This window comes from Gavia stellata, chromosome 19, assembly GCF_030936135.1.
Source record: "Gavia stellata isolate bGavSte3 chromosome 19, bGavSte3.hap2, whole genome shotgun sequence".
In the NCBI taxonomy this organism is placed as follows: domain Eukaryota; kingdom Metazoa; phylum Chordata; class Aves; order Gaviiformes; family Gaviidae; genus Gavia; species Gavia stellata.
This window is the reverse complement of record NC_082612.1, coordinates 7,451,979-7,468,897: the sequence shown is the minus strand read 5'-3', so window position 1 is coordinate 7,468,897 and position 16,919 is coordinate 7,451,979. Positions and strand designations below refer to the sequence as shown.

The following is a 16,919-nucleotide window of genomic DNA, read 5'->3' as shown; positions in this document are numbered from 1 at the left end:
GAGAAATGACAGCCAGAGACATATCCCCCTTCCCTGCCCAGCACTCTGCACATATTGCATCGCTGCGAGCCTAAGGGACACTTGACAGCTCATCCTTGAGCCAAATTCAATGCAGACAGAGCAGAATGAAAAATGAGATACTGACGTTTCCTCCTCCAGAGTCCAAAAGCAGTTTAGCATAGGTGGAGCCTTCTTTCAGGCACAGCCTGATTAGGGGATTTCCCACCTGAGTACCAGGGACAGAAAAAAAAAAATAATAATCAAATTTCTCCTTCGTAATTCCATGTACAACTCTATCTGTGTTCACGTAGCTAAAGCAGCAGGGCGTGGTGGGATGGTTTGTTGAGGAGATAGAGCCAGGCACTTCTCAGAGGTACACAGCAGGCACAAGTTAGAGCAAGCTAGACTGATACAAGGAAAAAAAAATCTTCCCAGTGAAGGTTCTCAAACAGTGCCACAGGTGCCCAGAGGCTGTGAAATCTCCATCCTTGGAGAAACCCAAAACTCTCCTGGACCAGCATTGAGCAACCTCACCTAACGCTGAAGTTGGCCCTGCTCAAGCAGGAGGCTGGACCAGAAAACCCCCAGGGGCCCCTTCCAACCTAGGATATTTTATGATCTTTGATCAAATGGGGGGTGGAGGTGTGTCACAGGGAAATATAGCACATGACTAATGGATTATGTGGCTTGTAACTCTACTGTCCTACACTATAGTTGGGAAAAATGAAATCCTACCAAGTCAAAGCTGTAACATAGGAAGAACCTTTAGTAAGATATATCTGACCAAAATGGAAATCACAAATAGGCAAATACATAAATAGGAAAATATATTATGTGGTAGTGAGTTAAGTTTGTGCCACTGCATCTGACTGCTAAATATGCTTATAGCATCACCTGCTTTATAACAGCACATACACATTTCCAGACAATAATGAATAAATATGCAAGATTCTTTCCTATTCCTTTTAACTTGTAAAACTGCAAACCTAAATATTTGAATTTCTTCCATAAGCCTTCAGAAAGACATAACTTTGATGTTTTTAAAGAGGAAAGATTATTTACTTTTGCTGCAGGCAAGAAATTATAATTTCTTTACTGATTCTGCCAAATGGCTCTATCATGCATTTTTTATTTTCATCAAAACACACCACTTTAAATTAAGGTTGTCCCATAACTACACAGTAATCAACATTCTGAGGGTCAGATCAACTTGATGAAACTCTGTTTGACTTCTCTGCCCAAAAAACTCCTGCAAATCCAAATGAACCACAGGGGAAGGGAGTTTTACTCCCTTTCCTCATGCTTGGCAGTTGCTAGGAAGAATATAGGCTGCAGTTTTGTTTTAATTTGTTCACGTAAGCAGAGCAGACAACTCAGTAGTATCCACATGGCTCTTAATCTAAATAAGCTGAATTCAAACCCAGTGTTTAATACACTGAAGCCAACAGAGCTTATCCAAGGAACAGCAAAACTTGCAGGTGAAGGAAGAGAAGGTGGAAGAGGAAGAAAGTGAGGAGGAAGGCTAGGGAGCAGGAAATTTTAAAAAAGCAAAATAAATATGCAAAAGGAGGCTGCAAAAATCCTCTGCACTGGCAAAATATGCAGAACTCATGTTCTTATACCAACACACAAGATGCTTCCAAACTGGGTGCCAAGCCCTCCTGTACTAACAAAGCATTCAAAGATTCAGCTCTTCAGTATTCAAGTACCAGGATAGTTTCTGGTTTGAACTACACTGAAACCCATGAATGCGGACAAAATCCAGACCATCATCAATCTAGAGACAATGGGCAACGTTGACAGCACAGCATCTCATTAATCTTCATTTGTCCTATCACATCCTGTCATTCTTATGCAAATAGCATATTTGAGGATACATCTTTTCTGCACCCAACGATAAGGAGAAGTGAAGCTGTCAGGAGCACCAGGATGTCATCCTATACCACAGACCATCACTTCACTCAGCGCCTCGTGTTTTACATCACAGCTAATGTGTTTGACATTCAAATTTGACCCAGCAGGAGGTAAAACTATCTGATGCCACAGGAACATGCATCTTGCTTCCTGTGCTAAAACATTCACCAAGGTCCCTGAGGATCTGACAGTCTCTCTTCCTTCACTGTACCATTGCTAATGGAGATTGAAACACTGCTTAAGAGGAAAAAAGATATCTGCATTGGCAGGTAATGATAGCAATTCACCCTTCTCAACCAAGAAGGAAGTCCCGTACTAAAAGGCTAGGAAAACAGGTTACACTGAAAAAGAAAAAAACCAACAGACAAATCCTGATGAGTTGGTCTAGCATTTATTCCATGGAAATCTGTTAAACTACACCTGAAAACTTGTCCATCTATATGTCTGAATAGAACATTTAATTTCAAGCTAATCAAATTATACCCAGTGTTCGAATTATTTTACGTGAGGTTTGTGGGGATGAGTGATCTCTCTTGTTAGGCCAGCGGATACATTGGAAAATACAGACAAGCTTTGAATCATAACCCGCTCCATAAAGTTACTGCAAAATATTTTAGGTACGAAAAATCACTCCTGAGTAGGTAAGTCACCAAAAACGAAAAGCATTTTTCCAATTATTGCTCATCAATTGTACTTATAGAATGAAAACTAAAAGGGAAGATTTTACTATTATTACTGACTCAGAGTGTTTTGCTTCTGTATCACTTTCAAAGAATGTTCAGAACATCTTGTTCCAGAATATTTCCCTTCCAAGAGAAATCACTTTCTGTATCACACATGGCTGAAAACAGTACGTGCCGTTTTTGTTTTCTCATGAAAAATAGAAACTATCCCGAAGTATTTCCAGCATCACATGAATGGGATGCAAAGTAGCTAAGTGCTACAAACATGGGACACAACTTAAGGTTGGAATATTTCAGTACAATCATGATATTTTCAAGAAATTATCTTATTACTAGACATTTGTAACAAGTCAAAACAAGCTTACCATTAAATGTAACTTTATAAAAAGTCTGACTCAAGATCTATTCACTACACAAAAGCAACATACTGTAGTGTTTGCAGGGATGATGAAGTCTGCACTAGGCTCAGGGGAATACCCTTATATTTGATATTCTCATGTGCTGTTTTCAAATTACAAAAGATTAGTCATCACATATTTGTCAGTTATGAAGCAGCCACATAAATGAAGATGCTGAATGGATTATTACCAATTTTGTAAGCATATAATATAAAACTTACAAAATGTGCATTCCTCAAGCATTTCTTGGTTTGAAAAGCTAAAAGATAGTCACAAAAAGTATACCAGACATCTTCCCGGTCCCTGGAAGTAGAGAACACAGACTGCCTTGTGCCTTTATACCATATGTAAAGTTCATGCATTAAAAATTACTGTATAGTCATCATACACCTATGAAAACAGGACACTCATTTATTGTAATACATAACTGAACTGATATTTGCATATAAAATAGTAAATTAACAAAACGTTACCTTTTCAAAGGTATCACTGATCACAAAGTAAACTAAAAGCCCATACCGAAAGATTTCCCATTAAGTGAAGTTCACAATACAAACACATTCTGGTGTCAGTCATCTTTCTTCCAGGGAAAAGAAAAGTGCAACTTGTGCACTGCAAATATTGCATAGACCCAGGAGAAGACTGTGGCCTGTCTGGTCTGGATGAAGCATGATGTGAATAACACCAACTCAAATGTGATTCTCCAGTCCCTTTAAATCACAGTTTAAAATCCCCCTTCCTCCAGATTGGTGAAATTTTGCTCTGCTATTCTGTAAGTGAATGCTTTCTACAAAGTTACCAGAACTTTTTTTTTTTTTTCCCCCCCATTATATCTTGGTAAGAACAGTTTTAAATAAAAATCTAAAATAACCATTCTGGGTTTTTGCTAATAAAATTTCTACAGTCACACAGCTTGCTACTGTGGGGGGCACTGTCTCATGCAACTTTTTCCTTTTGTTTATATTTAGAGTCAAGACTATCAGCTTTACTTGTGAAAAGAATACATAACATACATTGTCATCTAATCACAACTGTGCTGTTAGTTCGTAACAGGTCACCATCATCATAAAATTCAGTTGCACAAATGATCAAATTTTTAGTCACCATATTGAAATGAAAACTTTCAGTCCCAGCTAAGAGGTCTGGATTTGCATCAGTGATGCAGGTACAGTTGGCATATATCTAGTAACTTAGGTTCTATCTAAAAATTCTTGGTATTGCAGGGTGGCACCCTTAACACATGGTAGTACTGTCCCAATATTGCCAATATTTCAAATAAATACTGTCCCAGTATGCCAATATTTCAAATAAAATCTAAAATATAAGAAACCAGCATTTGCTGTGGGCCCAAGAGAAATCCAGCAAAAGGGAGAATGACAGAGAACAGAATTCCCAGGTGGTGATGGAGATAAGACAGCACAATGTTGAACTGACCAAGAAGGAAATTTCCCTTCTGTTCAACAAACAGAATTTTTTCAAATTCAGCTTAGTCTGACCCTAAAGAATAGTCACCAAAGAAAACTGAAATCAGTTTGACGAAAGTGGAATCTTGAAAATTTCAATTTTGCACAGGCATCTTTTTCACTGATGAGTTTAATCTCTTTTACTGAAAACTCTTTGCTAGCTCTACTTTGCCATTGCAGGCACACAGATAGTGTATAAGTAAGCTCTAAGTAAGCCTTTGTCAGGACACTATCAGCTGTGTGGCTTCCTTCAGTTCAAAAGGGAAGAGGCTGTGTTCTGTAGCCAAAATAGAAGTTTTTCTCAAGACTTCATGTGTATACGAACCTTACTTTAAAAGTGTGTGCTTCATATGTATTTTATGCCTGAATGCTCCAAGACAAACAGAAATGACTATTCCAGAAACAGCTTAAAATGGGAGAATTTGTTAACACTAAAAATATTTAAGAAACTTTTAAGAAACCCTAGAAAAGATGAGGAAAAATAAATTTCATTAACTTGTCATCAAGTTCATGGATGTTGTGAAGGTGAAAAGTTGTGGAATAAAAGAACCTTACCAACATTACAAAATGTATCTTAAAGGAAATCACTTCAGACTGGTCCGTCTACTGCACTTAGCTGTGAGAAGACACAGCAGTGGTAGACGGTTTTAAAGTGGATTTTCTAGAGGGCTGTTGGTTTGGTTTTGTGTTTGGAAGTTTTCTGCAGTAAGTGTTACAACCCTCCTGTTTTTACAAACTTGAAATGTTCTCGTCGCTCCAGCAGACCTGCCGCAGGATCTAAGGAGAAATTGCACTGTTTACAGTTGGAAACCATATTGCTGGCAGCAGGCTAATAGCACCGAGGAGATATTTAATCTTTTGAAAGGAAGTAACTAATGAAACCAACAAACTCCAGCAAACTCCTGCGTAAACAAACATAACAGAAGCAAAAACCACAGAAGCAGTTTGACAGAAATGTTGTTGCACAAGTTCAATAAGCTTCATTTAAGGAAAATTTCTTCTAGGAAACAGATACTTAAAGGCTATCACAAAACATTTTGTTTCTGTTAAAAGTTCTGCACGGGGGGGAAAAAAAAAAGTGAGGGACATAATCCTTTCCTTTGCCTTGTCTTCATTTTCAAACTTCTACTCTTACTCATTAAATTGATTAGACAACAGTTTGGAGAGTAAAAGAGAATGGAATTATACCAAAATCTGGTCTTCTCAAGAGCAGAGGATATATGACTGTGCATCTATTCGTACCTTGTCTATCATGTCCGGTCTGTTTGTAGCTGCCAAAATTGTCACGTCCTTCAGCTGTTCTATCCCATCCATTTCCGTTAACAACTGAGCCAAGACACGGTCTGCTACATTTCCAGCACCCGAAGAGCTGATTTAAAAAAAAAAAAGTCACAGCATTAGCTTTCCCTTCCTAGAAAATTGGAGAAAGGAAAGAATATACTGTTCTTTTCAATTTATAAGGATCCATCTTTTAATCTTAATTCTTTCTGATTTTTATTTCACCTTCAATCTCTGAAACAGTATCAGTCATATGAAGTGAGTAAAAGCAAATAGGAGAATTAGTCCTTCAAAAGCTTTCTTGGTATTCAGTAAAGCAACTGAGGGTTTTTTTACTTACTACCCTGCTGTGTAGGTTGTAAAGAATTTAACACAACGTGGATGTCTGGAATAAACATTTTTAAGATAACTGAATTCATGCAGCTTCTTTACTAGTCAGACAAACTTTCGTTTATAGCACCATCCAAGTGAGTGCTTACACCACTATAAAAAAAATAGGTAGTTATGTATTTTGCAGAGTTGCTCTACGTTTTTATGTTCTCCCCATCAAATGAGAATAAATTGAGTGCTGACCAACTGCCTCATAATAGCATTGTCAGTCCTTTAACTCAGCTGATTTTCCAGATACCAGGAAAAAAATCCAAGACTGAGAAATGGAAAACTCCAGTTTTGAAATCACCAATATGTGAAAAAGCTAAACACACAAGGCAAACTATTCTAGGCATTTATTTTTTTTAGTTTGGAATTAACTCTGGTAACTTTGAAGTTTATGGAAAATTTGCTCAAATTGCTTAACTACATGTAACAAGAAGCATTATAGAAATAAACTATTATTTTCATTAAAGCTTCTAATATTTTAAAAAGAATAACCAAATGATGTGCCACCTTCTTCTAGACAATTCTTTTGACACATAAATGTGTGTGCACACACATGTATGTGTGTGTGCATATATTCACACGTATATTCAAAGAATGCAGAAGAGGAAGACATCGAATAAATCAAATCAAGAGACCAAGCACATATGTTGTGATAAATAATACATCTCAGGAACAGTTGTGTTCTTTATAACATCCTTCTAATTCTGCATAAAGAAGCTTTATTTCTGAAACATTGTGAAAAGTAGGTGACCACACACCATATAATTTTTTATTTTTGAAAGGATACTAGACCTAGGAGATACCAGGACCATACACAGATAACTGTATACACTCATATCTTGGCAGATGCACTACGCAAATGATTGTGTATGTGTTCCTTGTAGCACCCAGTCCTATATAAATACAGGGGGGTCCTGGGCGAGCACAGGCAGTGGCTCGTCCCAAAAGTTCCCTCTGCTGAGCAGGGGCAGGGGAGCTGAAGCAGGCTGGGGAAAGCGGCTGGGGATTCCCAGATAGGGCCAAAAATGCGGGGTTTATCCTCGTTTGCCAGAAAGCAGGAGCCCTGCTCCTGGCACACACCAAAAGCCTCCCTGTTTTCGACACAGACTTCCCTTGCAGATGGCACGCACACACCTACATCTTCCTTCACCAACCAGACTGCCCTTCCAGGGCTACTCCCCCTTCTGCTGCATATGGGAAGGCTTCATTTCTCTACCCTTAAACAGGCCCTTTTCAATACAATTTTAAAAAAACTAATCTCTCTAATTCCTCTGGAACCCTCTAACTTCATACTAAGCAAAAAAAAGTCTGATACTTAAAATGAGGCCGGGTTTCTTCCTGCAACGTACATTTTTTTCTACTGTCTCCCCAAATGTACGTAGGATGAAGATAGTTTTTTAATCTCAAATTTTTTGAAAGTCCTTTTCCAAAAGTACTCTTAAATGTTTATATAGATATACAGGCACCTACACACACAAACGCAGTACAATAATCCTGCCGAACACTAGTTTCCAAAAAGAAATATTAGAATTTAATATACAAATGCTCCAATTATTTCCAACAGATAGAGAACACAAACATGTAGCTGCATAGTTATTATGCACATATATTGCTGCAGCACTACCATCCACCACCAGCATGTCTGCAATCATAGTGCTTCCTAAATGTCCCAGAGCCAAAGCAACAGTAACGACCCCATAAATGCTGTACAGATCTCCTCCAAATAAACTCTCTAACTTTCCTATTCTACAACTGATTCTGTAATCTTCCAGTGCAAAATAGTTAACTTATCAGACCTAGTCTGGAAAATATCTTTGCGGAGTTATAATAAATGTTGGCTAACAGAATATTTAGGTTGCTAAGAAATATTAGAGAAGGGACTTCAGTTAGCTAGTTGTCAGCTTTTCGGTTTTCTGCAGCCGTGTTAGAAAACCCCAAGTGATACTAAAGCATTTCTAACATAGCCATGGGTCATGGTCCCATTGACTTATAGAGGGCTGAACGTGATAAAACACTTCAGGTGTTGGACAAGGATAGTAAATGCTTTTCGAAGGACACAGAGCTTCAAGGAAATTAAAATCAACTTTGTAAAATGCTAGTCTCAGTAGGGATTCAGGCCTCCCATCTTGCTTATGTTTCACATTTACTCAACTTTATACCCAATAGACTGTGCACAAGAAAAAGCTGAACAAAGGAAAAAAAAAATAATTGTAAGACTGGGACCAAAATGTTAACATTATATGAGATGACCTGAAGCTAGAAGACTTTGGGGGAGATGCTAAACGTTTGTTTTGTGTTTTTTTTTTTTAAGAAACACAGAAGAAATATTTGGTTTTAAAGAGAGGTGGCTAGAACAGATATTACATCTTCCTCCAATATAAACATTTATCTTACAAGCTTGAGTAAAAAAAAAAAAAAAAAAAAAAAAGACGACTTTCATGCAATTAGGGCATAATCAGAAAATTGCAGTTAAGCAATCCCTGATGGCATAATACCACTCAAACAACGAAGGGGGACACCAGTGCATTATTAGGGGCTTTATTATTATCTGTTAAAAGTGAAGTAAAAAAATTTTAAAACCACACACACAAAAGCTATCAATAATAAAAACACTATCAAATGAAGAGGTGTCTGGGACCTATGACACCAGGAATTTCCAGTTTCAGTGCTTTTATTTACATAGTTCACTAAGCATCATTTTTAGCACAGAGTGTACAGCAAATTAACTTTTGGCTTAACAGGATACCCTAATAAAAATCACAGGCAGGCACAGGGTTACAGTGAGAGATCTCCTTACCAGCTGCTTGGAGCTGTATCGGAGCCGTGAGATGCGCTCCGAGAGCTCTAGCACTGCCCAAGTTGTTAATCTGAAGGGTGACATGCAAGTATGCGTTTTTTCATTTTCCCATGATTTCCCAGCAAGGGTTTCAAATTAACACAGGCAATGTTCATTAAGGCTGCCTGGACTTTTGACGCAAACAGCAGCCGGAGAAACAAATTATAATTAACCCTCCAGTCCCACGGAGGCACTGCCAAAACCAACTTCCAGCCAAGGGGCTGTCTTTGCCCCCCCACCTGACCTCTGCAGGTTGATGTCATCATCACAACTGCACGGAAATAGTCCTCAAAAGGCACGTCCTGGTACAAACTAATTTCCTGTCAACATGCCACCTGCAAATCCAGGCAGTCAGAACTAAGCCCCTCACATAATCCACACAGGGCCATGTGTGCACGGGTGCGCGTATGCAAGAGCCATGCCCTAACCAGAAATACCTTGAACTTCAGAATAAAAAAACGTGTGAACAAAGAGGAGTCTGGCTGCTCCCTAAGGGCCTGAGAATTTCAAGTAATCTCTTGTGTCACCCTAATGAAATACATCAGTCTGTAGGCTATGTGTTATTTTAATCTTTTTGCCAACCCCTCTTTCTTTAAAATCCTCAATGAAGGAGTTTTAAAGGCAAAAAATGTCTTTGCTTACTAGTTTATTACATTAGTTAGAGCCAGATACCCTCCCCTATGCAATATTTCAGCTAATCCTGCAAGTGTCCCACCAGTCTCAGACCAAGCACACGTGCGCTCCCGCGCAGGCACTTCACTTGACCATCAGAGAAGCTTCCTGAATGGCAAAAGCCTGTCAGGTAAGACTCTCCGTGGATTAAAGCAGACTATTGAAGGTGAATATGGAAAACAAACCCTGTTCTTGGTATTTTATTTTAGCTAAAGGCACTTCCAATACATATTTTGACAGAATTAAACATGCATTCTACAGCATACCAAAGCCTCACAATCAATCTGAATTAATTCTAGCCTTGTCTGATGGAACTGAAGGACTGTGAGCCCCAGCTCCAAATTTAATATAGCAGGTCAGGGCTCTCCATAGCAGCTTTTCTTTTTCTTATCTCCTTTGGCCTTATCCCATAACCATTCTAACCAGCTGGATTCAGGTCTCAGTGGGCACCAACATCTCCCCTTAAACGTCTTAAGCCATTCTCATACTTCTTCCTGGGGATATAAAAGCAACTGCAGCCTGATTCTCTCACTGCATCAAGGAGTACATATAGTTCACTAGCTTATATAGCTCTTCAAGCCAAGGAGATTTTGTTTCCCAACATAACCAGATGTATGAAATCACCAGATTTAAATCTGTTACCCTTCTTGCTATAGGAATTTTTTTACAGCAACTGACTTCTTGTTCTGTACATTTTTACTTATTTATCTTCCTTTTCTTCTTTCCCCCCTTTTATCTAACAGATTCTTTAATATTTGAAAACTAAAACCAGTCTGAGAATGCAGTCATCACGGTTTCACCTCATGATGAAATTTGGTAAGCATCACCACTGTGAGCTAATGCAAATGTAAACTTGCATCATCTGGCAACCTAGAACACTTCCAAAGCCAATGGAATGAATGTTTTTTCAGAACACCAGATGTCATTTTCATTGGAAAATGTATTTAAGTATCAATCACCATTTAAATCCTGTAAAGGAGAACCAGTGACTCTCCATCCCACCACTGACTTCAATGACATTGAAGCCTGCCTGAACACCTTAGCTTCAGAATCAGGACCTTAATTTAGTTATGCTGCTAAACTGTAGACATGGAAATGCAGAAAATATTCACACAACAACATTTTGAGCACTCAAATTCACAGCAACTGTGAAGCTACAAAACCAGAAGGAAGTCTGGGAGGGCCCCTCTCCTGAAAAGCCCCACTTCTGCACAGATGACCCTATGTCAGGCAGGTCCGTGAGGCTGAAGAGGCAGACCTCAAGAGAGGTATCCAGGATAAATTACTGCAGAGGGATTAATCTCCACGCAGCTGAAATCTATAACACAGGTTTTGTGAGAAGGGAGTACAGCCCACCTTCTTTTCCAAAATGTCATATCGGGCAAGATTTACATGCAGATAAAAGCTGCCTTTATTATGTTTGTTCCACTAACAAAAGAATTGCAATCATAATCAAAATTTATGCGTTTTAAAAATACTTGTGGACGTGATATCATCTCAAATAATTCTTTCACTGGAATCTCTGGAAATAATTTCGTATCAAAACAAATGTAAAACTCATTGACATGACAAAATGGTTGGTATCAAAAAATTAATATAGGTTGAAATAGACCTTTCTGGCAGGACTCTCCACTTCTCCACAAACTACGGAGGTAAAAGGTTCCTGAAATACCAAAGCCCCCTGCCAGCACACTCCCACACGAAAGTCACCTCGCTCACACAGTCTGAAGGATTTTTATTGAGTCTGACATTTCTGTCAGGGCTTTGCAGGGATAACTTGTCAGCAAGGAGCACCTGCCAAGTCTGTCTTTTAATTACAATCACGGCAGTTGGACTGAACTGTCACACTGTTTTATTTCCTTTCCTCACAAACTCTGGTGAAATACAGCTTTGGCAGTTCAAGGTTTTCCACAGCATTAGAAAAAAAAAAATCTACTCCAATAGCATTACCAAAAAAATAATAATTGCAGCATCTTCACAGATATCAAATTTCTCTCAAATTCTATCAGTGGAGCATTTTGTCCAGCAGAATGAACACTGCCATGCCAGTTAGAAAAAGTAGGCTCTTTCACACAGATATACCCTGCTGAAATATTAATTCAATCATAATATTCTTGTATCTAAAGATAGCAGAGTGTGCCTTTATGCTAGCTTTGAACTTTGTTTCCCTTGAATGCTACCGGGTCTTCAAAACCCAAACTTTACTAAATATATTAGGTTTACAGAGACATGCATGTTTACATAAGCAGCACAATATCACTATCATTTCTCTATAGCAGTTTTCCCTCTCCTCCTCAAAATCACAACACTTTTTACATCACATACTTATTTCTGCTTACAAGGACAATTCCTGTTTTGAGCTGCAAAACCATCATCCGCAATTACTAACTGGTTCCTCTGTGTACACGCACTCACAACAAAAGAGGTATTTCATAAAACAAAAAGGCATAGCAAGCATACCTAGACCTAAGCAATCATTATTAAAACACTGGGCCAAATTAACTTCTGGCACATGTATGGTACAACTTCAATGCGTATTATTAATTCAGACCACTACAGATACTACAGGCTTGGATGTTATTAAAAAGTCTAGGAGAGATATACAGCATACAAATCTTATGTTATCAGTTAAATATTTTAAACAACAAACCCTCTTCAGTGCTACGATAAGAAACATTCCCCATAGCAGGGAATTTTCCTGCCTGTGTCATCAGAAAAACTCTGAAAGAAGATAATCCTAAACCCTTCCCTCCATCAGCACGTTACAATTAGATGCTGTGGTATTCTGTACGCACCTGTATCAGCTATTACCCACTATATTGTTTCACAGCTTCCCTGTTTCCTCAAGAGCAAAATTCAAGTACTACAGAAGGGAAATCTCCAGAGGAAATCTGGAAAATTCAGAGACTGGGTAGAACATTTAGCTTTATGGTCACCTCCAGGCCAAATGTTGTTTTGCCCACTGTCAATCTGCCGATTAAATGCAGTTCATGTCATTTGGTTTTTAAGACATTAGAAAAGCACAGAAAAACAAAAGAACTCCTATTACTCCTTGAGTGGCCTCCAACTTCTAAGCAAGCTTCCTAAAAAGAGAAGATGAGCTTTGTGAAAACAGGAAGAAGTGCTCAGCTGTCAGCAGGTGACTTTGAAACAAATGTCCAATAGACTGCTGCAGAAACATCGTAATTATCTTCCACAGTCATGCAACCAGCCTCTTCCATTTGCCCAAATTTCTTATTATTGCAGCTTCCAGAAGTTAGTGAAATAGGCCCAGAAAAATGAAATGCAATGAAAGGAGAGAAAAGGAGGAAAGGAGCCAGTTTGAGATGGGTTTGGAATCAACAGGCTTTCTTCCAGAGGGCTTTTCCCAAGCAAATCCTTAAGTATCTAGGTGGTGATCCATCGTCCATTTCCATCTGCCTGCAACTAACTCCAGATGCACGTCCATGAAAGACGGACATTAGACCTTGCTTTCATCGGGCCCTGGCACTGTCCAGCTGAAACAGGAAGAATGCTAATGTCAAGAGTTCTCCTAAGAGTTAACACTCACATTGCCTTAAAAAAAAAAAAAAAACCACAAAAAAAACCCAAACACACACCTGATGCACAGTAAATTTCCTATTTCCTTTCTTTCCCTTCTCTTCAGCATTTCTCCTCTACGCATTCCTGGAAGTTAATCAAGTTGAAAACTGTAATCAATCATGTCTACTAGGGAAGCAAGTACAGTTTAAGTTGGAAGTATTACAGACCTAGAAGTAACTAACTAGACTGGATTTCATTTCATTATAACAATATTTAAATATGAGAGGTTAACTTTCATTTGGAATAAGTTTCATTTATAAGTTTTAATTACAATTATGTTCCCCTTGTATTTAATTTAATTTTTTTTTAAAAATTAAAAAAAACCAAAACCTTCAGTCATTATAGTCCTAACCGCGCAGGCAGCTGTAGCCTGCTTGGGCCCATTTAGTGTGGGTAAGCTGACCTTTTTCCATAGCCAACACCATACCGGGAATTGAAGTGGTCACCCCATATGCTCAGTACTGATCCCTCTAATCCTGGTATCTGTTTCAATTGGGCCTCTGGCAGGAATCCAGACAGAGGCTCAAATTCATGTCTTTGGCTGAAGCATCTTGCTGCAGGTCAGCTTTGCCACAGCACTCCCAAGCACTGCAGAACAGGCTTACCTACATTAACAGACTTGACTAGTCCCTCTAAACCCTGTACGTTTATCCATGCACTTGAATGACTTTAAGAAAAGGGTTTACAGATCCAGTCCTGCTTCCACTGATGCCAATGAAAGTCTCTAGTGACCTCAAATGTCTAAATCATAATACCGGCTGGCAAAGTTACAAATTATTCGGTTTTTTAAACAAAAAGGAAGAAACACATATTTAAAACACATTGTGATAAAGGATTCTTGCTAGCAACGAAGCATTAATGAGTTTGTTTTAAAATTAAAGGGATTGCAGACATTTATCATATATACACACAATCTGGGTAATGCGATTTGTTAAAACTGCTATTCCAAAGCAAATTACAAGCTTTACTGTAAGATTAAATCGTTTCAAAACTTTACTTTTTCACCACTCCTTGCTAGGCCTAAAATAGAAAGCTGGCCCTGGACATGCAGCTTTTTTCCCAGACAGTATTTCTATTTGGATACCAAATTCCAAAACTTTAAAGAATTCAGACAGCAGTCACAAAAGTTTTGAATGCCTCAACTCTCTACCACATCCAAAGACAGCTCAGATGCAGGGAATCAACTGAAGTTCCCCAGTTCAGGGACAACCAGTGCCAACATAAGCCAGAAATGCAAAGCTCCTTGCCTAACTGAGCCAGCTGCTAGAATCGGGTCCCTCACAAGACAAGTATGGCACAGGGAAACTCCTTTTCTTCCATGTATTCTTTGTTCACTTTCTTTTGCCTTTGCATGAGTAATATTAGGGTGACAATACCTCCTCCAGCTCTACTACTGGTAACTTACCCTGTGGCAAGGTGGTTTTCTGCTGCGAACCTCTATCTTACCTAATGCCACTTTGTTCTATCCCTGCAGGGTCCGGCCCATAGGTTTCATTGCTAGGATGCAATACACCTACCTCCTTCATGACAGAGGCTGCCGATTACACCAGGGAATTTGCATAGATACAAAAATGTGACGGCATGTTCAAGTGTACAGTGTAATAGGTGCTAAAGTGTACAGTATAAACATGTGCTAAAATATTCCAGAAAGACAGACAGCTTGGTTTAAAATCAGAAGATTTATCACAGACCCTACTAAAAGCAGAGGTGGCACAGTACAGAAGAGAAGCTGCTGCTCTTCACAGCTTCATTTAAAAGTCCGACGGCCTCAAAAGTTAAGACTGCAAATATCTTAATACCTAAAGTGAAAACAGTACATCTTTCAGAGGTTCTGAGCATTTTAAATTGTGGCTTAGGAATGTATCTATCCTCCCCTCCCAGCATACCTCCACGGAAAAGCATCATCATATTGTAGTTTCAGGGGATTGGTACCAAACTCACTTCACTTTGTCACTTCGCTTTGTCACTCTGAAAAGGTTAGCATTATTCATCTATCAACTTGTTTTGGCCTCCACAAGTCAAATGCAAGGTACTGATTTTATCCCTTGTCTTTATTTTTTTCCCCTTTCAAAAATGGAATTCATCAGTGTCTTTCACATCAGTCCACAACGTTTCCCATCTTACACTACAAAGATTTGCAGTTAAAGGGGAAAATGCTTTGCTTCTGAAAAAACAAGAAAAGGAACAAATATGTCTTACCCAAAAATCCTAAAAATCCTACTTATATAAACAATGTCCCATTTCCAAAGCACAGAGATTTCTTAAGTTCAGCAAACAGACTGTCTGTACTGCATTTACACAGAGCCACGTTCATTCATCACTTTCAAGTCTAATTACCAAGCCATTTCCCTCTTGGCAACCTCTAATGGCCAGAAGAATTAGGTTTTATATGGTCAGGATACCAAGGGATAACAAATACCCATAACTCTTTGCAGCTGTGCAATTTGTAAAGCCTCTCAAGCTTTGTCCGGGCAAGGGATTACTGCGAGGCAAACTTTCCTCCTCATGCACTGCTGTATCTGGACCAGTCCTGCAGGTCTCGCCTCAGCGCAGTCTCTCCTACAAAAAGTCATAACAGCATCTTTCAAAAGTAAGGAGAAAGAAAGAAAAGTCATAACCTGCTTGTGGAAGCAAACACTAATTAGAACCACAGAGCAGTGGAAAAGGCTCCATGCATCTCCCGGTGCATGACTGCTTCTCGCTGCACGTTAATCCACAAAACATCAGTTTTGCTTTAAAGATGTCAAGTGGTAGGTTGCTGGAGCTTCTCCCATATGACTGCCTCACAGTGAAGGAGAATTCCCTACCAAAAGCCTTTCTGATTTGCAGTTTTTCCTATCTCAATCATTTTTCCTACTCAAAACTCACCATGACACCTCTAACTTTCTACCACCTTTTCTTCCGCAGGTTTATCATCTATTCTTTAGAATCAGTTATAGTGAATACCTCCTTTTTTCTTCATAGTCAGTCCATCCAGCCCCTAATTTTTATTTTCAACTCTCTCTAAACTTCCTGTAACATCTCAACATAAACCAGACAGAGAGGGGAAAAATCTTCAAGAGTGCTAGAAGCGCAGTGTAACAGAACAAAATGCAGAAATGAATACAGCTCAAATTATCTGTCTTCACTACCACATTGGAAACTCAAGTCCATTCAGAATCACCCTCTCATCTTCTTGCATCAAGTATCTCCAGGCTTCCTCATCAAGCAACTGCTCCTTACACTGAACTATTTTTCTTCAGAGATGCAGGATTGTATTTTTCAAATTCTTTGAGGCTGATACGTATCCAGCCCACGTTTTTAATTCTTTGATTAATACGCATTAGTTTGTTGCCTACATGCAAAATTGGGAGGGGCGTGTGGACAGAGAGGAAGAAAAACCCAGGAGCTTATTTCATACAGATAAAATATATGGAACTTCTAAGCAGGCTGGATAGGAAATAATATTTTCAGAAATAATACATTTTGACACTGAACAATGTCAATTAATATAATTTTTGCTGACTTCAAATTATTATGTCTTGTAACTAATAAATGCACACAAATACATTCTGTAAACCAAAACTGCTACACAAGACAGTCACATTAGGTAGAGTGTTAGTTGTATTACAGTTATAGAGTTTATGTTTTGTGCCACACTGTGGCGTATCTGAATGCAGCTACAGTGTTTGCCATGGGGTAATGGCTTGTGCAGTGACAGAGACTCCACTACATG

At 38.8% G+C, this 16,919-nt stretch overlaps 1 protein-coding gene across 1 annotated transcript in view; it reads right to left on the bottom strand.

The window, feature by feature from the left end:
- The window catches only part of AFG2A (AFG2 AAA ATPase homolog A), a 202,018-nt gene that overhangs the window by 134,238 nt on the left and 50,861 nt on the right, over positions 1–16,919 (bottom strand). The window contains 1 exon segment of the mRNA XM_059826729.1: positions 5,701–5,827. Within this exon segment, the coding sequence (XP_059682712.1) occupies positions 5,701–5,827 (127 nt within the window).